We start from the raw sequence: 26,160 nt of genomic DNA, 5'->3' as shown, positions 1-26,160 counted from the left end.
TCCGAACAGGGATGGGAATAACATCTTAACAAATAAGGAGACGTGGAAAGGTGAGAAATTTCCTAGACAAGCCAGCTGATCCAATTACTTTAGGCACTTCTCCAATAAATTATAGGGCGGACTCACTTACCCTTTTCAGTTTGTGGCCTCTGAACTCTGCTCCAATATCTCACGGTCAGTCTTGACCACCCACATCTGCAGCGTGACAGCTCCTCTCCCACCAGCTAGGAGAGCACCAGCTCTCAGCACTTCCTCCCTGCCTCACCAGCACTTGTTTCTTTTCAGTCTCTGGGTCTCATGCCCTTCGTGGGTCCCTCCCAGGGACCCAGCCGCCTGGCAGGGTGACTTGGAGTCTCAGAGGCTGAACAGTTCTAGCAACACCAGGCACTGTGTGAGAGCCAACAACCCTCCACCACTGTGCCTGGGGCTCTGGCTAGTGGGCGGCCTTCTCCATATCTGCCTTCCAGAAGACAGCAGCACCCCGCCCCCCAAATGCAAGTTCTCTTTTGGTAACGCTGGCTACAAAGTCAACCAACACTGCAGAGCTGTGCTGCTATCTGCCACAGTCTTATTCAGGCTCATTTCCGACAACAAAGCAGCAAAACTTGAAGCGGCAAGGCTTTTCCTGGAGTCTGCATCTTCAGGGGCCAAGAGGTGAGGAGTAAGGACTATCATGTGATCTTGTCAGAACCTCAGTCTGCTTAGCTAAAAGCACTTTCCAGAAGCAAAAACAAACTTCACTGATATTGATCTCTTCAGAGGAAAGGTCCTATAGAAATCTCACCTAATAAATAAAGGATTCAAGCTCCAGTGTTGGGCTGTCAGTCCAGGAAGGGAAAGAAGCTATCAGACTCAAGGAGTCAAGAGTATTTACTGGCCATCTGTGCACTGTTTACAGAGCTCTATTCTAGGGGCTGGGTGGAGGAGAAGGGGAAAAAAGAAGTCACTAGTTCCCGGCTTTTAAGACAGCTGGAGACGCACAGAGAAGAAAATGCTGAAGGACACAAGAAGCAAAGCAAGAAATCAACTGCAAATAAAATCAATACAATCCAGCTATGTGTAATAAATCGGGGGCACTGAGGAGAGGTCAACTGCATAAGGTATCCTGGAGGAGGCAAGTTTTCAAGGAAAATGAGGACATGAATTCGCACTCAGGAGAAAATGGAACAAACACGTCAATGAGAATTAAGTGCCACTGTGTCTCTCATTATCCAGGCGCAGTGGGGGACAAAAAAGGGGCAATGCCATGGACCCTGTCCTCCAGAAGCATCACATCTAGATGGAGCAACAAGTGTCACATGGAACAGTGGTTCCCAGACAGGAGGTCGCATAAATTGTTACCAATGAATGTTTCCTTGAGATGGGGAAGTGCTCAAGGAACTGCTAAGAACTATACAGCTGAAAATAGAGACAACTCATGCTGCAGTCATACCCTCACTGTTCAGGGCACCCCATGGGCCAGTGTGGGAACATGAAAAAGTGGTGAGATTCTGGCAGCTCAACGGACCTGGGTTCAAGTGCTCCCTAATATTTCTGAGTTACTTAACTTCAAAGCTTGAGTTTCACCTCTGTAAAAAGGGAGTACCATCTGTCCAACCATGCTTTTGTAAGAGTCAAATGATATAACACAGTTGCAGGCATCCAGCACATAGCTGGTGCTCAATAAAGCTGTTCTTCAAAGATTATTGTTTTTGTTTCTTATGAATGTATTTTATTTATTTATTTTTTGGCTGCGTTGGGTCTTCATTGCTGCGCGCAGGCTTTCTCTACTTGCGGTGAGCGGGGGCTACTCTTCGTTGCAGTGTGCGGGCTTCTCTTTGCAGTGGCTTCTGTTGTTGCGGAGCACAGGCTCTAAGCGCGTGGGCTTCAGTAGTTGCAGCACGTGGGCTCAGTAGTTGTGGCTCGCGGGCTCTAGAGTGCAGGCTCAGTAGTTGTGGCACATGGGCTTAGTTGCTCTGAGGCACGTGGGATCTTCCCAGACCAGGGCTCAAACCCTTGTCCCCTGCAGTGGCAGGTGGATTCTTAACCATTGCGCCACCAGAGAAGCCCTAAAGCTGTTCTTCCTTCACCCAGAGGATCACAACTGCAGTGGTACAGGGTTCATCCATTCACTCATTCAGGCAACACTGCACATCAGGTACTATATAGCAGGGCAGAGAGCTACTAAAGAACACAATATGGTCCCTGTCCTCCAGTGCTTATGGTCTGGGAGGAAGTACAGACATGCAGTCAATTTCAGTGTGTTCTGAGAACTACAGCAACAGAGGCCAACCATGGACTCCACAGAAGACTTTTGAGCAGTCCCACAAGGAGATCAGCAGGTGAAAGGTTTTATTAAAAAGACTCTCATATTTTGTGACGGCCTCTGATGAGGAAAACTATGGAGACAAGCACTGAGCCCAGTCTGGCATTCCTGTACCCCACCCTGCCCTTGATGTCCCCACACTATTCTTCAGTCCCCGTGAATGAACTTGCTACTGGAAGGGACTGGGGTGCTGGAAAGCCAAAGCCACTGTGTTCAAATATCTGAAGAGAAGCCTTGCAGGAGAGGAAGATGATTTGTGACAGGTCTCTCCAGAGGGCAGAGTGAGGAGGAATGAGGACATGTCATGTACGGAGGCTGGTTTTAGTTCAACGGAGGAAGCACCTAGTCAGTCTAAGCTGCCTGCAACAAGACAGGCCTCACTCTCTCCAGGCTGGAGATGTACATGGTGGCTGGATTACCTGCCAGGGCAGGGCAATGCTGATGTAGTTTCTGCAGCATTAGTTCAGGGAGTTGGACTGGCGCCAGATGGATAACTTCTAAGTCCCTTAAGTGCTTGGACTCTGTGTCAGAGAGTGATAGGTTTGCTAGGCAGGAGTGAGAGACTGGTGTGGTTATACACAGTAGGTCTGTGACCTGTAGTTTCTGTGAGCCCCAAAGAGCCCATCTTATTCATGTGCAAGATGAATCACCAGTTTTATTTAGGCAAATACACCCATCCCCAAAGTTGAGTATTTAATTAAACCAAAAGCATACCAAATAATTTTAATCAGACCAAGCAAGCAATGCTGCTCTTATAACATACCTGTCTCGCCTGATATTTCCCCCTCTACCAATAAAAATTCAAGGCAGATAAAGGTATGTAAAAATAAATAATGCTAAGGTTTTCTCTCCAAACCTTATTCCTTAAGTCAATTATTCCATTTGGGAAACCCTCAGGTCGTACATGTACGCCAGCATCAAGAATTTCCATGGAGGGCTTCCCTGGTGGCGCAGATTGGGAGTCTGCCTGCCAATGCAGGGGACACGGGTTCGAGGCCTGGTCCGAGAAGATCCCATATGCCGCGGAACAACTAAGCCTGTGCGTCACAACCACTGAGCCTGCGCGTCTAAAGCCCGTGCTCCACACCAGGAGAGGCCACGACAATGAGAAGCCTGCGCACCGCGATGAAGAGTGGCCCCCGCTCACCGCAACTAGAGAAAGCCCACGCGCAGAAACGAAGACCCAACACAGCCATAAATAAATAAATAAAATAATTTTTTTTTTAAAAAAGAAGAATTTCCATGGAGACTGGGCCAGACATTCTCCCATTCACCTGCTTAGGCCTGCCTTCAAACACTACCACAAAAGGACGTTCCCCTGAAGAAAACCAGCAGGCTCACCAGAACACCACATTTCATTGACTTCTAATTTTTTCTTGTATGTTATTACAAGAAATAATAACAGATGGGGTACCTACTATAGGCCACATAACTCTAACAGGGGCAGTGGGAAGCTACAGAACAACACATGGTCCTGCTCTCTGAGTATTTTAGAATCTAGCAGGAGAGAGGAGACCAGTGGAGGAAGGCATGTGTTAAAACACTCAGAAGATGTAAATCTCTGATTGAAAGAGAATGGAGTTGCCTAGATCTGACATAAAACCTCTGACGTGCATGACCTCATTGGAAATTTCTAGTAACTATTTTGTCTTAAATTACCTTTACATTTCCTATGAAGAAATGAGCTATTAAGTGTATAGGCAGTGTATCAAACTTTGGGGTATATTAGAATTGCCTGAGCAACTGCATTTTTGCTTTCCAAAGACGCATCCCCACCTACTCAGGGACTCTGAAGTGCTGGTCTGAGGCCCGCACTTTTTAAGAAGTTCTACTCAAGGGCTTCCCTGGTGGCGCAGTGGTTGAGAGTCCGCCTGCCGATGCAGGGGACACGGGTTCGTGCCCCGGTCCGGGAAGATCCCACATGTTGCGGAGCGGCTGGGCCCGTGAGCCATGGCCGCTGAGCCTGTGCGTCTGGAGCCTGTGCTCCGCAACGGGAGAGGCCACAACAGTGAGAGGCCCGCGTACCTCAAAAAAAAAAAAAGTTCTACTCAAGAGGGAGTCACATAAGAATATAGTATGATGACAGAGAGTGTTTACTAGCAGATATCTGCATACAATGTACTAAACACAAATTAGTTTTAACTACACACATAAAAGGCACAAGAAAGGACATTTCTTTAGCAACACCTTTGTGAACAATTTGATATCAATTCTGAAAGAAATAATATTTTAACCCTGTTATTTTGACTAAATACTATTTTTACCACAACTGGTCTAATTTGGTGACATTTTGCTGTGAAGGGTCCATATAAGAGTCCCAAGTCCTGAACAAGGTTCTGGAGGCTGAACTAAGAGGAGGTTAAGAGAGTCAGGTGTATTAATCTGGAGGAAAGACCAAGAAATCTTCTGGGTACTTCAGAGGAGATAAGAACAGAAGTCCCCCAGGGATGGCCAAGAATATGTGACAAGAAGCTGTAGTCAGTGGGGGCTGAAAGCTATGCTGAAGGGAGGGAGAGTGGGCTCTGCTGTGAGCAGTTATGTTGGTCAGAAACTCTTCAGCAGTCCTTGAGTTTCAGATCAAAGCCTGCGTGAAATAACAACATTTAGCACACAGGTGTGATACGAGGCTAGTGGCAACTTTTCTGGCCTTAGTTTCCTCGTTTACAACAAGCAAACAAAAAAATGGGGGAGGGGGCGTTGGACTAAATGACTGCTAAGGCTTCCTCTCATCTTGGTGGTACGTGATTCTATTACCCATCTACCCACAATTTTTTTGTGATTTCGTATTGCAGTAATAAAAGCATTTAATTCAAACAAAGCATTTCTCAGTGTGGTTTGCTTTCATTATCTCAAGTGAGAATAACCCAGAACGGCATCTTGGGTTATAAATCTGTTACGATTTTGGTTTTGAAAAAAGAGGAGTGCCCTCAGGTCACAGGCTTTCCCCACTATGGCTGGACAGACACGTTAGGACTCTGAACAAAGGGCATGTGTTTCAACTGTAAGCATGGGACAGGAGAAGTCTTTAAAACACGCCTTTGTTCACCTTTTTTAGGTCACATCGTAGCTCACCATGAGTTGTATCAGCTGTTTTGGGAGAATGTATTTGAACATTTCCTATGTTTTCCTACAATGTATTCCACAGGTAACAACTATTGAACTTTGTCAGGATGGAGAACAGCTATGCAAAATCTACAGCTAAATCAGACATAAATGGTAAAAAACTGAATGCTTTCTATGTAAGATCAAAGAAAAGGCAAGGAAGTTCATTCTCAACACGTCTATTCAACATCATGCGACAGGTCCTAGCCAGTGCAATAACACAAGAAACAGAAGTAACAGGCATACAGATTGGAAAGGGGTAAAACTGCCCTCATTTGCAGATGGCATGATCATGGATACAGAAAACCCTAAGGGAATCTAGTGAATTTAGTAAGGTTGCTAAATTTATCTTTAGTAAGATAAATTTACTTTTTATCTTTAGTAAGATAAAAGATCATATACAAAAACCGGCTGCACTTCAAAGTGGCAGCAAAGAACAATCTGAAAATAAAATTTTTAAATTCTATTTACAGTAGCATCAAAAAACTAAAATAGTTATGAATAAATTTAACAAAGAATGGAAACTGAAAAATATAAAACACTGCTGTGAAATTAAAGAAGACTTAAATAAGAGGAGAGACATATCATACTCATAGGTTGGAATATTGTTAAAATGGCAATTCTGTAAATCTTTTTAAAATGGGCAAGATATCTGAGGTATAAACAGACTCTTCAGAAAAGAAGATATATGAGTGGCCAAAAGGCATATGAAAAAGATGCTTAACGTCACTGGTCATTAGAGAAATGAGTTAACATACGACAGTGAGATGGCACCACACAACCACTAGAATAGCTAAAGTTAAGAAGAATGACAATATTAAATGTTGGCCAATCATGGAGAAATTGGAACCCTAATACACTGCTGATGGGATTTTCTTAGAAAATGACCATTCAACCTGGCAATTCTACCTCTATGTATTTACCCAAGAAGGTACAACATATGTCCATACAAAGACTTCTGCATGAATATTTATAGCAGCTCTACTCATAATATCCCCAAACTGGCAACAACCCAAACGTATGTCAAATGGTAAATGGATAAACAAATGTGATTATCCATACAATGAAATAATACTCAACATTAAAGAGGAATGAACTACTGATATGTAACAACATGGACGAATCTCAAAAACAACATACTATGTGGACACACAAGACTGTATATATATACTGTTTGAATCCACTGATGCTAAAATTCTAGAAAAGGCAAAATTATACCAACAGAGGCAGATCAGTGGTTGCCTGGGGCTAGGGTAGGAGAGTGTAGTGACTGACTGAAAATGAGACACGTGGGAACTTTTTGGGGTAATGGAAATATTCTAAAATTTGAATTTGGTAAGGGCTGTACAACTTAAAGTTACTAAAACTCACTGAACTATATGAAACAGGTGAATTTTATGGTATGTAAATTATATATCAAAAAATCCAAAAAACACACACATATAACACACACCTTACTAGGCAAAGAACTAACTAAAATTATCTACTCTTAGAATTTAAAAAATTCATTTCCTTTTACAATAAGCCATTTTTTTCTCTCCATAAAGAAATATCCTAAAACAGGGTAACCTATCCAAGTAGTTTTTGTTGGTGGTGGTGGTTTTTTTTTTTTTTGTGGCACGCGGACCTCTCACTGTTGTGTCCTCTCCCGTTGCAGAGCACAGCCTCCAGACGCACAGGCTCAGCGGCCATGGCTCACAGGCCCAGCCGCTCCGCGGCACGTGGGATCTTCCCGGACCGGGGCACGAACCCGTGTCCCCTGCATCGGCAGGCGGACTCTCAACCACTGCGCCACCAGGGAAGCCCTATCCAAATAGTTTTGATTAAATTATTATTGTGTTGTTATTGCTAAGACTAGACTATAGAAATAGTTGCAAATTTGCTATCCAGATGGAAAATATTCACTTCATGGGACAAGGGTCTGCTGGTTTGCCTGTCGGTAGGGTATGAGTGGGGAAGTGACACAGGCATCAGTAAATGTGCTCTGCACATTTTGTATTTTAAAAGCTTGGTCTTTGATGCTCCTTTGCTGGGGAGGGGAGCTCTTAATGTTTCTAATATCTCTCTACAGCCTTGTTAAAGGACATATGGTAGCTTGGCTCTCTGGGACGTGGTAAACTAATGGGCCAAATATGTGGAGCTAGTGTTCAGTAAAGGTTTGATTTGTTTTGCTCTAACACCTCAACTTGCAATTTAGAGGAGCAGCAGAGGGACTAATCTGTTTGGTTTTAGACCAGAACTCTTACACATTAAAGATTAAATGGGGACTACAAATAAGCATACTCTTGTTTAGGTGAAAGTACAGTGAGAGTGAAAGGAAGAGAGTAGCAAAGGGAGAAAATTTTCTCAATTTGCCTCAAGACTTTCAATTACTCTTAGCTCTCATATATACAGTAACGCCCATCAAAGGTTTTCTGTTGCTGCTGCTGTTTTTGTTTTTGCTTTTGGGAGGGTGGGCAGGCACCTCCTTCTCTTGAGCCGTAAGGTAACATAACACCCAGCTGCTGTCTCAGAAGTGCTGGAAAAACTTTAGCCTTTCACTGCCAGACTCAGCATAAAACAACAGGAGCTCCTAAAGGGCTGGGATCTTGGTCACCACACTCTATACAACACACTGCAGAGCATGGACTCGATACTCAACGGCAGTAATGATAACACCTAACTGACCAAACCAATTTGTTCATGATAAAGGATCTCAGGTGTTTCCATGGATACTAGGGTTTTCTGACAGATCCAGGCTAGAACTCTGTACACAGAATAAGGCCTTTTATAAGAAAATATAGCCTCGCTTTCTTTGAGACATAGGACAGAATGCCAAATGTCCCTGACAGTTTTAAATCACACTTGGAAGAGAGTTAAAATAAAGGCCTAGATGTGGGCTTATTTGTGGTGGTTTCTGATGCTGGTGGAATGGACCAGCCTGGTAGTTTCACGTCACCTACATGCTTCATAATCACCACAGCTCCTCGCCCCACACTCGACCTCAGAATATCACTATCTGTTCACCACTCAGTCAGTCCCCTGTAGTGGACGGGGACGGCTGTGACACGTGCACATTCCTTTCCACTTTGTGAATCAGTTCACACTCTCCCTAGATCATTCCTCTAAGAAGATTCAACAGCCTCCCGGGCTTTCCTGTGTGCTTAATTTTTTAAAAAAAAAGTCAAATTAGATCGTGTTGACCACATTCAAACCACTGATAGCTTTTCACTGCAAACCAATGTCCAAACCCTACAGCCTGGAATCTGGAATCCCTTCCCTCCTTTTGTAGCAGTCTCTCCTCACTCAACCACAAGGCTCCATCGGGCTGCACAGAGGTCACCTGCAGAACACCAGCTTGGTCCAAGCATCCTGTCTTTCTGCACTTCTAAGTCCCACCCTTCCTTTAATGCCCCTATTGTGGAAGCCTGTCCAGAGTCTTCCAGTTGGAATTAATCTCTCCCTCCCCATATTCCTATAACATATGGCTTGTACCTTGATTAAAACTCTTATGGTAGGCTGCCCTGGATGCCACTTATTTCATGCATGTGCCTGCCTTCCACTCAGGACCAGCAAATTCCTACTCTGAATGCCTATTTAAATCAGCTTAGGGATCTTGGAAAAGTGGCTGATTCCAGGACTAAGCAAGTACAAGATGCATCCAGAACACATCATGTTAGGCCACAGAATAAGAAAATGCTTTTTAAAAAACGGGAGGCAGGGACTTCCCTGGTGGCACAGTGGTTAAGAATCCACCTGCCAATGCAAAGGACACGGGTTCGATCCCTGGCCCAGGAAGATCCCTCATGCCGTGGAGCAGCTAGGCCCATGTGCCACAACTGCTGAGGCCCGCCTGCCTAGGGCCTGTGTTCCGCAACATGAGAAGCCATTGCAGTGAGAAGCCCACGCACCGCAATGAGGAGTGGTCCCCGCTCCCTGCAACTGGAGAGGGCCCGCGCACAGCAACGAAGACCCAATGCAGCCAAAGTTAATTAATTAATTAATTTTTAAAATAAACAAAAACAGGAGGTATGTCACAAAAATACAGAATTCAGCTTGAAGGAATTTCCACCGGCCAAATCTGAGACAATTTGAGCAACAAAATAATTAAGTACAGTAATGAATTATAAACCACTGAAAAATACAAGAGCCCAGAGTCCAAACCAGTAAGAGATAAATAAATGGGGGAGGAGAATGCTCCGTGCAAATGGTAAATGCAGGAGAAGGACTGGAGTTAGCAAAGCATCATTTTGCAACCATCGTAGTAAAGACTGGTTCAGGCAAGAATCATCAATGGATGCTAAATCTAGGAGACCTTTTTGATGATGATCAGGACATTTATATAGTCAAAGTGTTTCCCACAGATTGCTTACTAGTTGCAAGGGCAAAAATACTATTTTTAGAGACATCAGGCAACACCTAGACTGGGTGAATGAAGCAAAATTAACATCAATAATGAGATGCAGATAAACATCCGTGCCTCCCAATGAAGAACCCTGAGGGGGACACAACATCACCCACATAGCATTCTGGCTGGGAATACATAACCTGAATCTAATCATGAAGAAACATCAGACAACCTGCAAACAAGGAGTGCTCTATTTAAAAAAGTGGGGGGTTGGGAAGGGTAAGCAGAGGAGGGTGGAGAAATGCAGCCTTCAAAATGTCAATATCATTAAAAACAAAGAAAGGCAATGAAAATGTTCCAGCTTAAGAGTCTAAAAGAGACATGACAACTAAATTCAACACTTGATCATGGACTGGATTCTGTACTAAAGGGAGGAAAATGCTTTTATGAAGTATATTATTGGATCAACTAGCAAACCTAGAATATGGACAAGAGATCTGATGAAAGTATTTATCAGTATCAGTTTACTGAAGCTGATAACTGCTGCGGTTATATAAAATAACTATTCTCAGGAAATATTCATTGACGTTTATAGGGATAAAGGGTCACAATGTTTGCAACTTACTTTCAAATGGTCCAGGACAAACTTTTAATTTCCAAAATGTAAAAAAAAACAATACCCAGAAACCTTTTCTGATTTAATTGTTAAGTGTGAGGCCCAGACATTCTATATTTTAGAGGCTTCCCAGATTGAGAAGCTCCTAGAACAGTGGTTCTCAAAACATGGTCCTCAGACCAGCAGCATCAGTTATTACCTGGGAACCTGTTAAAAAGGCCCACTGAGTCAGAAGCTCTGGGGGTGGGCCCAGCAGAATGTGTTTTAACAGCCCTCTGTGCAATTCTGATGCCCACTTAAGTCTGAAATCACTGACCTAAACTATGAGCTCCTATATTCTGTATTCTACCTCCTATATTCCCCACAAAACCTAGCAAAATGCTTTATGAAAAATCACATCTCAATAAATGCTAGCTGACTTCAGCTTGACAGTGAATGAAAAGGCAGAAAGGACCACTGAGGCACTTTAAGTCGACAAACTAAAGGTCCCAGCTAAAGCATCACTCTGAGTTTCTAAAGGGAATATAAAATTTATTTTGAAAGCAGTAAACGAAGTCAGATTACTCAAGAGGTTAGTAAAAGCACTGTTGTCCCAAAAGGGAGCATATCATCTTACAGTGTAAGTCACTGTCAACTGAAAACATGCCATAACTTTTGCAAACTCTTAGACTGCTATTTAAAAATTAATTCTGTGGTTCTGGGAAGCAATGCATAGCGATTAAAAAGCCATGCGGTATGCATCATGCAAGATCTGATTAGAAAACACAGTATCCACGTGGCTGTGCTGTGGCCCAGACTGGATGAGGATGGCCAGATTTCAGAACACCCTCCAGGTGGCCTTTGGAGAGACAAGACCCCTGTAAAGACAACAAGCTGATCAATTTGCCTACTGAGTAGAAAATGAAACAAATAAATCCATGTTTATGCAATTGTTTTCCATCTTGAGAAGTTAAACTGCTGAAGATACACTAGGATGCAGGGTATCACCCCAGCCTCACCACATGCTTTTACTGATTGGCACCCAGAAAGATTTCACAGGAAAAGGGTGTCACTATGGTATTGTTGATTTAAAGGTTATCTAGTCACAGCGAGGCAGAGGAGAATTCATCTTCAAAACTCACCTCCTTATTGAAAGCCCATGGAGTGTCTTGGCAATTAACAATTCCTATCACCTCTAGCTGTTCCCTATGTGAGAAGGCTCAGAACTCGCTTTACAAATTGCTCTTTTGAAGATCAAAGGGGAGCTGAATGTGTCTGTGTGCTCTTGATGAGACTGTGATTTAATGGAATTTTTAGAGAAGGCTTGCTGGCAGTGTTTGGATGACAGCCCCAGGCGGAGGATTCAGGGGAGCTTGGCCACTCTTCCCTTTGGAGCGGCTTCCCTGTCTTTAATTGGCACCTCATTAGAAATTAATGAAAATGACATCCTCTGTTCTTCCTGCTCTAGGCATCGAATGCTACAAAAAGGCCCATCACAATTCATAACACATTCAATTTATATAGCAACGGCTCTTAAGCATTATTTATGAGATGTGAATTTCTTGTCAGCAGTTAATAACCTGTACAGAGTGGAAGGGGAATGGAAAAAAAGATTGTGAATACATATAAAAAAAAAGATTTTCTGCAGTGGAGAAGTGTTCTGTTTGAGTTCAAACCGCCTTCCTGAATCTTCACTTTCAGTAGTAAATTACTGTGTTTCCCGTCTTCCAAAACCTTTCAGGGCAGTTAAACGTCTCCCTAGCACTCCATGCAGCCTCAAGGAAATAACTGTACAACTCACCTTTTCCTAGAGATCCAAGCAGACAGGCAGGAGGAACACAAGAGATATTTGTCAGGGACAGTCCCAGAGGTGTGTGTTCCCATTACTGTCCTTCATCTTTTAAAATGTGGCAGCTGACTCAGTCATTTTTCTGGGCACATAAGTATAATGCTCTCAGTGGGCCCAACTGAACTCCCAGCTCTCTCTAGGAAGGCTACAGCTGGAGGGACTGCAGAAAGCTCAGGGCTCTCTTCTCCAGCAGAAAAATCAAATCTCTCTATAAGACGACCCTCAGAATTGGGCATAAGCCAAGGGACCACGTGTTAGATCATTTAAAGAGAATGCACGTCTATGGCAAACCCAGTAGGCACTTACTTAGAAACCCAGCCTCCTGCCTGAGAGGTGAAGAGCACAGCAGAGTAATCTGCACTTACCAGAGTCAGTCAAGTTGGCTTCACTTTAGGAGCACATGAAGTCATCCAACATATATTTCTAGATATTTTCAGCTTGGTGCTTAAGACCTTAGGAAATAGGTGGCTTGCATCAAAGCTGAAGGGTAAACTGGGAGACTTGGTTACCACACCTCTGGATCTCTCAGCACTAAACTGTGAATTCTCACTGCTTGCCTGACAAGGAGAGGAGGTTATTAGCCACTGCCAGAGGCGAGACAGCACACTTGATGGATCAACTGCTTGATCCACTAGGGCAAATCCTGTGTAATACCCAGAATTCAGTTACTTTCAAGAAGGAAACAAGAATGTAAGGTACAGGAAAATCCCACGATTCTAATTTAGGAATCACCAAAGGCCTGTGTTACAAAAGCAACAGGCAAACGGTCAGGGAAGCTACACAACACTGGTAACAGGCTGAACTGCTGAAGCCCCCAGGGGTCCACGTGAAGACCAAAGCAATAATTTGCAGACCACAAAAGATCAGACAAACCACTAAGGGCAAAGCTGGTTAGCCATGAGACCCCAAAGTTTCCTTGGGTAACCACAGTATTCCTTCACTACCTCATTAAGAATTTTACATTACCTGGGAGGGTTGATCAAGACACAGCCTAAGAAAAAGGTTCTGGGCTCACCTGGACCACATCACATTGCAGGAACAAAAGTGAGGTTTGAAAATTCTGCTGACAGCCTCTGCACCCACGTCTTCTCCTACCTCTCTCCTTACACTTTCACACAAGCATTTAATAGGATAAATAAACGCCAGGTTAAAGACTAAAAACTTGTCCAGTGATACCTGGACTCCACATGCTAGTCACCATTTCTGCAGTTGAATATAAATATGTTTCTGATACTGCTGAGTATCACACACCAGACTGTGTAACAAACAGATTTCTACTCATGACAGGAAAGGAGTTCCAACTCAGTTTCCATGAGAGGCTGGAACTCCCTCCTGTCCTTCTCATTTCCAACAGGGCAGATAACTCAGGGACAGGAGCAGCGACGGCTATCTCTTCAGAAGATGAAGAGCTTTGAGCAGCTGTAACTTTCTAACTGCTGGGAGAACCACCCAGTCCTGACTACCAGCATCAGTACTTACAGGATATCTATGGCCATCCCAGAGGTAAAAGGAAGCTTCTAAAAGCTCACTTCTAAGAACAAAGGATACAGGACTCTCAGAGGCTAGAGCCAATGTGCCTGATGACAGCTCTGTCCCAAAGAACAATTTCACAATATTATGCTCTAAAGTCAAGAAATAAAAACAGGGACAGGAAAACTGTAAGTCAGCCTAAATAATGCAGCTACACAATTTTGCTTCCATGTGACACGATGTATATGGTCAAAGGGAGAGGAAGGATTGTTCTAAGTTTTGTTCCACTGTGGGCAGGCATAAAGTTTTTAAAAAGTACATCCCACCAAAAATTCCAAGAGTTGGTATTACACTGGATAATACAGAAGGAAAAGGTTACTTTAAAGCTATTTCAAGGGGTTAACTGACAATGAATTATGGTTCAAAGAAAATAATTTTCTAATCAAACTTTAATTTAAAAGGGATATGGGGGAGAAATCTTCCATTTATTATATATAGTAAGAAGCTCATTCAAAATTAATCTAATATCTGAATTTTATGGCACATATCTCAGAATTTCACTGGTTTGGTTAACTTCTAAATAAGTCATCAATGAGAAGGAACCACAGTAATATGCAGTGGAGAGAAGCTGAGAGCAGTAAGCAGTGACAATGCAACTCGAATGAAATATGTGTAAGAATAGTTGGGGAGGTTTTTGCCTTTTCTGTATGTGTGAGAGGAAATAAAGGGTGTTTAGAAATAAGAATCCTCTACTCTGATTTCCCAAGCTCCAAAGCTATAGCTCGAAGGGAGGTACTCGGGAGAAGAATGAAGGAGCTCAGCCTCTCAGGGCGCCAAGGACACAGCCTCCACCATGCTGTGTCCTCCACTGGGGGGATGCTTACCGCAGCGGCACGATCCCAGTTCCTGCTGCACCAGCTCCAGTTTGGTTTGGCACTGGAAGCACCGACGTCGGCTTTTCTGTTTAGATCGGCTGGTTTCCTCGGGTCGTTCAGTATTCTCCAGTAGTCGTGGCCGTTTCACTGGCGAAGCCTCATTCTCAGACTGTGAATCTGAGCAAAACAACACATTTAGGGGTCAGGGTTAGTGCTTGGCCTGGCAAGCACAACTGATTAATGTACAGCCGAGGCATTCTTCTGACCAGGCTACTGCCCTTTTCCAGGAACTGGATCAGTATGAGCAAGAGCCAGTTCTTCTAGCTGGCCTGGTTTACGTCACAAATTATGACAAGCATGCACCTTTACAGCTGACTTCTAACAAGCCAGGCCCAAGCTAGGAGAGGAGGGTGGGTGGCTCAACAAACGTCCGTTCTGTGCTGTCTTTAAAAAACATCCATCTCTACAAGGAGACCATTCGAGCTGGAAATGGGATCCTCTCTTTGTGCCCCTTCTTTGGGTCCTAGCTGTTTACTGCTTGTATTGGTTATTTATCTCTTCTTGGATCTTTGTCCTTAAGTAGACTGTACTTCGCCAGAGAAGGGACTGTGTCTACTATTTCTGTATGTCACCATGCTTAGCACAATTCTATACCTGAAGTCAGTGTTTCATGGGTGATCCATGATCTTTTCTAGTAAAAAGACATTTCTAAGGGCTTCCCTGGTGGCGCAGTGGTTGAGAGTCCGCCTGCCAATGCAGGGGACACGGGTTTGTGCCCCAGTCCAGGAAGATCCCACATGCCGCGGAGCGGCTGGGCCCGTGAACCATGGCCGCTGAGCCTGCGCGTCCAGAGCCTGTGCTCCGCAACGGGAGAGGCCACAACAGTGAGAGGCCCGTGTACCACAAAAAAAAAAAAGACATTTCTATTCCTATGCACAACTAAACGCACAAGAATCAGGTTCTAATACTGAAAATGATTCGAACTTTATTCAGAGTGAACAAGTGTCCTTGCTTGTTCACAGATAAGCTGTCCCATGGCCTCCAGAGTGGGGTGGTACAGAGGCAGCACTTGGCACTGCAACCCTAGGGCTGGTGCCAAATTAGCAGGTGAAGGGAGATGTAGTGTGCAACAAGTGTTTTGTATAATCTTAAAAAAGTAAAATGCAATAAAGTTCATGTCACAGGCAGACTGTAAATAACTCTTGCTTTCAAAAAAAAAAAAACAAAGAAAAGAAAAGAGCCAGCACTTGGGGGGCTCTGTATTCTTGGAATTACTGCCACTACATACTGACGATGCACCTCTCGCCAAGGTTCCAAAGTGATTTGTGCTAAAACACCTCTGGAAGAGAGTCTCCTAATACAGTAGCTTCTTACTGGTCTCCCTGCCCTTCCCCTTGTCCTACAGTCTATTCTCCACACAGCAGCCAAGCGACCCTGTTAAAAATCAAGTTAGAATCACTTCACAATCCTGCTCAAAATCCTCTAATAGCTCCCTTTCTTGGATGAAAAGTTCAGATACTTCCTATGACCCTCAGAAAGGCCCTGCCTTTCTTATGTGCCCTCCTCCCATCTCTCTCCCCTCATCCCCTGCTACTCTCTCCCTCTGCTCCACCCACACTAGCCTCCTGATTGTCTCCTAACTCAGGGCCTTTGCACCTTCTGGTCCCTTTGTCTGGAACACTCTTCACCCAGATCTACAGGGAATCCCCTCTTTTAAGTCTTTTAAGCTACATTTTCAATGAGGTCTTCTTCCCTGAAAACCCTATCTAGACCACTCTTGCCCCTTCAGCAGCACTTCCCTTCCTCCCTTTTCCTGCCTTTTATTCCTCCCCAGCACTTATCTTTTGACATTATCCTCCAGGAGAATGTAAACTCCTGGAGGGCAGGAAGTTTCACCAGCTTTGTTCACTAATGTGCCCTCTATGCCTACAACTCAGTATTTCTTACATGAATAAATCTTCTCCTAAGGCAGTCCTGATTTTCTATTTACTGTGTCTCTAGTGAGAAGCGGTAGACCGTTGGCAGTTTTTCTTTCTTTTTTTTGGCCGCACTGCGAAGCATGGAGGATCTTAGTTCCCCGACCAGGGATCAAACGGAACCACGCCCCCTGCAGTGGAAGCACGGAGTCTCAACCACTGGACCACCAGGGAAGTCCGGCTGTATTTCAAGGAAGGCTGTCTGTATCCCCTTCCCAGCCTCCCTCTGCGTGGAGAAGATGCTGCATTTCGCCCGAGCACTCACTGGCCCCGACAGTGACAATGGTAACAGTTTGCTCACAGCCCTCTGGCCCACCGCACCTTGCACTGACTTTCAGAAGGTACGCACCATTCTTAGCAATTGTAAACTTCATTTTTCATTTCATTTAGTTCTTGCAGCCTCCATGACATTTTCCCCCAATACAAACCAACTAAACAAGGCCTTTGATGAAAACAATTGAAAGCAAGTTCAGCCTATTTCCCAGCTCTGCTGAGCAAAGCTGTCCAAACCTAGTCAGTGTGATGACTGAGGCAGCCAGACACACCAGGCCCCTCCCCTTCCCCTATAAGAGCAACAAGCAACAATCTAAATGTAAATCATTACAAGGCAGGAAGACAAAAGAAATTCACCTAGTATGGGCCACACTGTTCTGGGGGGGGGGGGGGGGGGTCCTTTTTTACAAACCAGAAAGGGCACTATTTGTATTAATAACCCTATTTCGACATTTTTTTTTCCCATTGGGTAATGAGAAGAGAAAATTCTAGAGTAAAAACCGAAACAAAAAAATGGTGTTTGTTCTGAGACAAGGTCCTAAATCTGGAGTATCCACATAAGAAATTATCCCCCAACCCTGGGGGGTGAGGTGGGGAGAGGAGAGAGATTAGGGTTCACACAAGAAGGTGGCTGAAGGCTTTGCATTATTAAATTGTTAAAATCCAGAGGGTCTTGACACGAGGCCAGCACACCTCAAATATAAAAGAGGACCACTCGGACCCTCTTTTATTTGCACTGCGACCTCATAGAACTGAGCTTGTGTCTGGAAATGCAATGTTCACATTCAAAGCTGTTTCCCAAGTGAATCTGCTCCAAACTGTCAAATGTGCTGTCTACCTACATAGCACCTATTTCCATTTCTAAAGCAAGCCTCTGCTACAAGAAGACAATTTACTTTCAGTATGTCAATGTTATCCATTGCTAACTATTTTCAAACAAGCAAGAGAGTGATATGCAAAGACAATATTTTTTAACATATGACCCTAAGACTGAGAAACAGAATTCATATTGATATAATCATCACTGGTCATCACCAAACAACCCAGCTGATGGAACGCCCCAAAATTAGGAGGCCTGTCCAGGCCTGATCTCTTTTCTTCTAATTCTCCACCTTGTCTGACCAATGAGCACTCAATAATAATAAAACTAAGGAATAGGTCTGCATGGTCTCATCCTGAAATTTTCCTTTATCCATTCCACACTATATATAAAGACAACTGCATTATTTGTTCTGGAAGGCAGGAGGCATGGGATGTTCCTGAAACAGTGGGTCCTTAGGGAGGTCTCTGATGCTGCCAACAGCTTCTGGCGGCACTGCACTGGCCATCCTAAAGGAACACCACTCAGCCCTAGTCAGTCCTCTGAGAGTCAATGTCTCAGCATCTGTGCAAGTCCAAAACCTAAGGCATCCATGTATAGAAAGCCTGAGCCATGAGAAGCAGTCCTCAACGAGTCTGAACCAAGACAGGTGAAATGTTTACCAGAATGTATTATTTTTCAGAATCAAGGAACTGCTCCTAGCCATTAAGAGATTCGTAACTTTAGCATTCTGGAATACGCCCACTTATCCTTCACTCGGTCAATGGTCTATTAAGTGGAAAGGAATCCTTGTGCCCTCTAATGCTCTCTACCACAAGGAGGGAGGGGAAAAAACTCCCTAAACTGTTTACCACCTTCCACATGCTGCCATCCAGTTATGTGTTATCTGTAACTTCTTGGCGAAGCAAACCATTCCTTGGCATTTCCTCACAAGTCAACTTAGTATTTTAATTATAAGCTGATGAAATAAATAGCTGTCTACAGGATCATCATCATGTCTGCATAAGAAATTTACATCTCCTCTGCTAATTACTTAATGAAACCTGTGCCATGTGGGGAGTTGCCTAAATAAGAGAAACAGATGTCCAGGACAGGGATTTTAATTACATAATAATGAACTAAATAATTCAACTGTTCAATTACAAATTTAATGGCAATTTTAAAAGGACCACCAGAAGGAAAAGATCCAATTATGGTCAACACTAAAGGAACCTTCATCTACTGTCCGTATTTGAATAAATTAAAGTTTGATTATTTACTTTTTGCTCACAGATAGTAAATAGGTCTTGTTACCCTGAAGCATTTTCAACTCCTCAACAATGATGGAAAACACCTAGCAATCTACTTGCATAATCTGAACTTGGTTAGTAAGGGTTTAATGCAGAGAGAAAGATGAACAGAAATAGCTCACATGCAGCTTTAACTGTCAGAAGAAACGCATCCTTGCAAGGAGCATGCTCATTAGCAGCAGGAGTGTAGCGGCAAGCTAGAAACTGTTCCCACCCCAGGAGTTAGGAGTGACTTCTAATTAAAGTCCTTCATAAAGGGCCAACAAAGCACCTTTTTCCAGTATGCTTTTTCTTGAGAACATAATCTAGTTTGTATGTACCCACACAAGAGCTGCCCACATGCCTATGCCGGGCTCACAGTTCTTGATATTCAACCAGTCCCCCTCTTCCTCTGCCTACGTTTAACGGCCTGAGGAAGATACCGCATCAGACCTTCTAGTCAAAGGAAAGTCTGATCAAGAATCATAATGGGATTAAATGAGAAAGGAAAATCTTAAGAGAAAGTATTTTATCTCTCAGTTTCCTAGATTTAAAGTAACCATTGCTTTATTTGTGACAGAGAAATAAGTACAGTGATTTTTAAAATATATAATCCTCTGAAGAGAGAAAGTCTTCTAATTGTACTTTCCTAGCCAATAGCAGAGAAGTAGTGGTAAGACTTTCAATTTAGGAACACAGTTTAACTGGAAAACTTGACTGGAGACGACAACAGACCTACTTCTTTTAAAATTCTGTTTTATCTCTGACAGAAATTCACATTTGTTCCTTACTGTCACTGTTCTTGTCTTTATAACTCATGTTCTCTCCTGAAAATTTCCAAATAAATTGTGTCAGCCCTGTCAAGAGTTGAATCCCAATCTCTCTGAACCTCCAGCGCTGTGCAGCTGGCAGCCCGCACACAACTGAGACTGCTAACCATGACCATGTCCCTCTGACACCTCAGGCAGGCTCCTGACCCTCTGCACAAGCCAACACTCATGGTTTTGAACAGGAGAGTTGAAATAGCAAAGTGGCAACAAAGAGAAGGAAGCTTCTTCTATTCACTTCACCCATACCTTCCCTCACTTCTAAGAAAGATGAATCTGTTTAATCTCAGGTTTTATGACAGCTTTTGAGGTACTCAATCAGTTTTTTTTAGAACCTATCACAGTCTCTTGACAGACTGACATTTATGATCCCAACCGTCTGTGCAAACATCAGTAAGAGCAATAATTAATGAACCCTCACACACCACTGCGGTCTCTCCTTCGACCATTTATAAGAAGCTTAAGGGCTTCCCTGGTGGTGCAGTGGTTAAGAATCCGCCTGCCAACACAGGGGACACGGATTTGATCCCTGGTCCGGGAAGATCCCACATGCCGCAGAGCAACTAAGCCCATGTGCCACAACTACTGATCCTGCAAGCCACAACTACTGAGCCCACGTGACACAATTACTGAAGCCTGCGTGCCTACAGCTCGTGCTGCGCAACAAGAGAAGCCACTGCAATGAGAAGCCCGCGCACCACAACAAAGAGTAGCCTCCGCTCGCCACAACTAGAGAAAGCCCGCACACAGCAACGAAGACCCAATGCAGCCAAAAATAAAAAATAAAAGAAGCTTAAGCTGCTAAAACCTCTGTCCATGAAAAACACCACACTCTCACTGGAAAAACTGATAAAAGACACTTAAAAAAGAAAATCTGTTTTATAGGTACTTTCTCTCTCTCTTTCTCCTCAGGCATCCTTTCAGTGTGTGCAGGGATTAGATTCATCCTCTCTGGCTTCTTACTCTGTATGTCATAAAAGACTTCAAGAGAGAAAACTCCCTCATTATCCATTAAAATTTTGCTTCCACTTTATTTGGCTGGAATTTCCCCCTTCTTTCTTATTTTCCTAATGGTCCCACAACTATTTTGGAATATCACACCTGTTAAAAAGCTGTTACACAGGGCTTCCCTGGTGGCGCAGTGGTAGGGGACGCGGGTTCGTGACCCGGTCCGGGAGGATCCCGCATGCCGTGGAGCGGCTGCGCCCGTGGGCCGTGGCCGCTGGGCCTGTGTGTCTGGAGCCTGTGCTCCGCAACGGGGGAGGCCACAGCAGTGAGGGGCCCGCGTACCGCAAAAAAAAAAAAGCTGTCACACAGAGAAAGAAGTTCAACTCTTTGGAAGAGGCCGATTATTAAAATTTTGTGGAAAATGCCTTCATTTTCATTTAATATGTAATACAAAGATGAATCTAGTTTGAAATACTCCTAGGATGCCACGTCTTAGATGATAACCATTTTAAAGGTCAGGTGTTCTCAAACTGCCAGGCAGTACTGTTTTGAAGCCCGAATCCCTCTCTTCTCCTTCCATCTCCACCCCCATCCCTCCAGGTTATTTCCTCTGGCTTGCTCCTTTTCTTGAGGGTGGTCTCCTCCATCACAACCTCAAGACAGCAGACCTCTGACTCTTCCTCCCTGCTGGGAACACAAGATCGGGAGACCTGGGGTGGCCAATCAGTAGAACCAATTATCTTGGGAGCACACCTGAACTTTTGGGGTCTCTGTCCTCAGTATGCTCAAAAGACATAAAGCATCAGAAATCTTGAGAGTAATTTTATCATCTAACTGTCTGACTTTGATCTTCACAACAGCAATGCAAAGCTGCTTCTGTAGGGACATTTTTTGATTGGAAGACAGCTTAAAGAGTAGCAGAAAATGCATAAGTCATGAGCCATAATTTGTACCCTTCATGAAATGAGCACCCATACATCCCAAAGACATGTTTTAAAGACTGGAATCAGATTTCTCACTTCCTCATAGCCCATCTTTCCCTCTGATTCCCGCTGGACAAGAAGCTGAAAGCTGATTTTGGTGGTACACACTGACACCCAAAAAAAAAAAAAGCAATTATGAATTCATCAAAGGATCAAGTTAAGAGAAGCTAATGGGCTGTGGGGAGAACAGCTCTCCATTAAATAAAATCATCTTAAATGAAATCATGGCATCAGAGCCCAACAATTCTAAAGGAAGGGGTTTCTCTCAATTTTTCTTTCTTTCTAATCTGTCTGCCTTTTATTTCTTTTTCTTGCCTATTGTTAGCTAGGCTTTCTAGTATGATACTGAATAGGAGAGTTGAGAGAGGACATTTTTGCCTTGTTCTCAACCCCAAGAGGAAAGTATTCAGTCTTCACCCAACTTTTTATTTTGAAAAATTTCAAAACTATAGAAAAGTTCAAAGAATAGTACAATTAATACCTGTGTACAATCCAGTCAGATTCAACAAGTGTTAACGAACTATCTGTCACACTGCTTTCTCTCTCCCACCCCAAATCATCTGAAAATAAGTTGCAAACATCAAAATACTTCATATATACACATTTAACAATAAGGGCATTTCCTTACATGACTAAAAATCATACCTAAGAAAATTAAGAATAATGCTCCAATGTCATCTAACATTCGGTCCATATCCAAATTATCTCCATTGTTTTCAATGTTTACCTTCATAGTTTCAAAGGCATGTCCAATCAAGTTGCATGTGTTACATTTGGACCTTACGTCTAAATCTCTTTTTAATCCAAAACAGCATATACCCTCAAACCATATATTCGTTCATTCATTCAAATGACATGGACTTCTGGATAGTCCTGGTTAGTTTTCCTGTGGAATATACCACCATCCGGGATTGACTGATTCTTTCTCCCTCTCTTTTCTATTTATCTCTCTATTTTTAATGGCATCATTTACTTGTAAGGAAGGAGAATTTTTAACTGTACACCTCCTCTGTTTCATATTCAAGACCAGCAATTAAACTTCCAGCAAGCCCCTGACAAACCCACATGATTGGAGGCTGGCACAAGTAAGGGCAGGTGAAGAAGGGCAAGCACTGTGTAATCAGCTCAGTTCCCATACCACCTTGGCAGTGGGGGAAGGAATGTTCTTCCTCTAACTTCCTCCACTGCACACCTGCCGTACAGGACATCAGGATATAGTTCATCTGTGCCTTGGCAAGGAAAGGATACTTAGGTGAACGTTAGGAGAGGAGCTAGCTGTCAGTGTTTTAGCCCATGATTTCTTAAAGTCTGATGGCACTGCCTGTGACTGAAGTTGGTCCCAGAAGGCCACAAGTCACTTCTCTAAATATCTCCTTTCCAATAGCTTCCTGGCCTTTTTCTATTTTTTTTTTTTTTTTTTGCGGTGCGCAGGCCTCTCACTGTTGTGGCCTCTCCCGTCGCGGAGCACAGGCTCCGGACACGCAGGCTCAGTGGCCATGGCTCACGGGCCCAGCCGCTCCGCGGCATGTGGGATCTTCCCGGACCAGGGCACGAATCCATGTCCCCTGCATCAGCAGGGGGACTCTCAATCACTGCGCCACCAGGGAAGCCCTTCCTGGCCTTTTTCTGATTGCCCTTCCCCTCCTGATGGACTCTACACTGTTGCTAACTGTTCCTATAAGATATCCCTTTCATTGCTGATCACTCAACTCTCTAAACCTAAGGAAAATTTTCATCAGAATAAAAGACATAAAGCAAAAGCCCAGGAAAGTTAACTTGCAATAATAATCACAATCTCATTAAGTAAAATAAGATTCTCAGTTTATTTGATCTAATTTATGTACGTCTCCAGATTAATGACCACTCTGTTCAGGGCCCAGACAACAGTCAATATTTTATTAATTATTTATCAAGTGCCTACTGTGTGCCAGGCACTGGGCTTTAAACTAGCAAATCAGAACTACATATGGCAATGATCTCTCCTCTCAAGGAGGCCACATTCCAGGAAAGATATAAACAAACCTACAGCATATTAATATATGAAGAGACTATGAACATAAAATGTGGAAGTGATAAATTCTGTTAAGGGGGTGATTAAGAAGCAGAAGAGGGAAAGGTCGAAAAGGTACCTCTTAGGGCTTCCCTGGTGGCACAGTGGTTAAGAATCCACCTGGGGGCTTCCCTGGTGGCGCAGTGGTTGAGAGTCTGCCTGCCGATGCAGGGGACATGGGTTCGTGCCCCGGTCCGGGAAGATCCCACATGCCGTGGAGCGGCTGGGCCCGTGAGCCATGGCCGCTGAGCCTGTGCGTCCAGAGCCTGTGCTCTGCAACAGGAGAGGCCACAACAGTGAGAGGCCCGCGTAACGCAAAAAAAAAAAAGAATCCACCTGCCAATGCAGGGGACACGGGTTCGAGCCCCGGTCCGGGAAGATCCCACACGCCACGGAGCAACTAAACCCATGCGCCACAACTACTGAGCCTGCCCTCTAGAGCCCGTGAGCCACAACTACTGAAGCCCACGCACCTACAGCCCGTGCTCCACAACAAGAGAAGCCACCACGATGAGAAGCCCGCGCACCGCAACGCAGAGTAGTCCCCGCTCACCGCAACTAGAGAAAGCCCACATGCAGCAATGAAGACCCAACGCAGCCAAAAATAAAATAAAAATTTTTTTAAAAGGTACCTCTTGAACTTAAGAACTATACTGTATACATATAAACAGGTGATTTTTAGCTCACATCTGTCATCCTCGCATTGTTTTCTGTTAGCCCTTCTTTTCAAAATACATTTGTATAAAAGTTGTTGCTCATCTACCTTCTACCTCATCTCTTTACCAACAATCATATCAATTAGTAGACCCTTTCACAGTCTGGGGAGCAAAGCTACATGGAGAACACCTGATTGATGGGTTTTCAGGGAAACAAACCTGTTTTATATCTTTCTCCTCTCTTTGACGCCAACTGGTTCAATGGGCGGGGGCGGGGGCGGGGTGTTCATGAACACCTCACCAAAATGTCAATGGCCAGGTTAGTTCTCCTTCCATCACGTTTATTAATCTTACGACTGGTCTGTCGGTCTGATCAGACACATACATGACACTAACTGCCAATTTTTCTCTATCAGGAATCTTTCAAGCCCATTTTCCTCTTCTTATTAAATGATTTACTCTGAGATAATTGTAGGTTCAAATGGAGCTATAAGAAATAATACAGAAAAATCCCATGCACCCCTCACTCAGTTTTCCCCAATGGTAACATCTTGCAAAAGTCTAGTACAATATCACAACCAGGATGCTAATGTTGATACAGTTAAGCTACAGAACATTTCCATCGCCACAAGGATCCCTCGTGTTGCCCTTTTACAGCCATGCCTACTTCCGTCTCCCCCTCCCCCACCTTGCTCCCTGGCAAACACTAATCTGTCCTCAATTTCTAAAATTTTGTCATTTCAAGAATGTCATTTATACGGTCATACATGGACTTATAGATGAAATCATATGGTATGTAAACTTTTGTCCAAGCTTATTTTTAAGGTCACTTATCACAATAGGTAGATATGCCACAAGAGATTCCTTAAGTTACGCTTCAGTAATAATTACAATAATAACCACTAACACAAAGCACTTATCCTGTACCAGCACTTTTTTTTTTAGGGGGGGCGTGTAGGCGGGCCTCTCACTGTTGTGGCCTCTCCTGTTGCGGAGCACAGGCTCCCGTCTCTAATTGTTATTACACTTCAAGACTCTACTTCTGCTCTTCCATGAGGGTACCTTACTGTGAAGATGAATTTCTGCTACTTTGTATGTATCCAAAGACCCCACTGCCTCTGGGTTGAGGGTGAGGACAGATACTGGGCCAAGTGTGAGGATGAAAAGCAGCACCCCTCTCACTTATGATCTCCTTAGCCAAACATGGTGGTGCAATTTCTCTAAACTACATCTCTGTTGAATAACCCTGTTTGTCCTCTGCTCTTAGAATATGATTTATAAGACTCCTCATACCATTTTCTTCCTATTCCTGTTAACTCTCTGAATATCTCTGGATTGTAGTCACAGTATTTTACTTATATGAAGTCAGCTTTATTTTTTTCTCTCATGTTATTTAAAAAAATCTGTCCACAGATGTTTCTTTATTGATTATTTGTAGGATGATAACTTTTCCCCCAGTAGCAAAGGAAAAGGTCTCTTTAAAAAGGCACAGGTGAGGGTGATTACCCCATAAACCACGCCTGGGTTCATCTGAAAAACTGTGGCCACCATCCCTGTTTGTGAAGTGCCATTCCTACTGCACTGTTTACTTAAAAGGTATCACCAGGAGCTAAATTCTACAGAGGGGTGGCTGGTCAGCAGAACGTGTCAGACTAGCAATACAGTAGTCATCCTTTGTAGCTGGTACTGGCCTGGCACCACCTCCTTGTTTTAGCTTCTCCATTAGCAAGACCTGTCCTGCCTGCCCAACTAAACCATATTACTTTCCCCATAGATTTTTCAGTTACTCATTGTAACTGAAAAATTTCCCTCAATAGATAATCTTTCCTTTTTATA

The 26,160-nt window shown here is 43.6% G+C and overlaps 1 protein-coding gene across 2 annotated transcripts in view; it reads right to left on the bottom strand.

Moving 5' to 3' along the window:
• Positions 1 to 26,160, bottom strand: part of ZFAND3 (zinc finger AN1-type containing 3) — a 324,296-nt gene that overhangs the window by 12,164 nt on the left and 285,972 nt on the right. For both annotated transcript variants that reach the window (XM_060162773.1, XM_060162772.1), the window contains one exon: positions 14,533 to 14,700. In XM_060162773.1, the coding sequence (XP_060018756.1) occupies positions 14,533 to 14,700 (168 nt within the window). The remainder of the gene's footprint in view (positions 1 to 14,532; positions 14,701 to 26,160) is intronic.

This window comes from Lagenorhynchus albirostris, chromosome 10, assembly GCF_949774975.1.
Source record: "Lagenorhynchus albirostris chromosome 10, mLagAlb1.1, whole genome shotgun sequence".
NCBI lineage: Eukaryota > Metazoa > Chordata > Mammalia > Artiodactyla > Delphinidae > Lagenorhynchus > Lagenorhynchus albirostris.
This window is presented reverse-complemented; position numbering and strand designations above follow the sequence as displayed.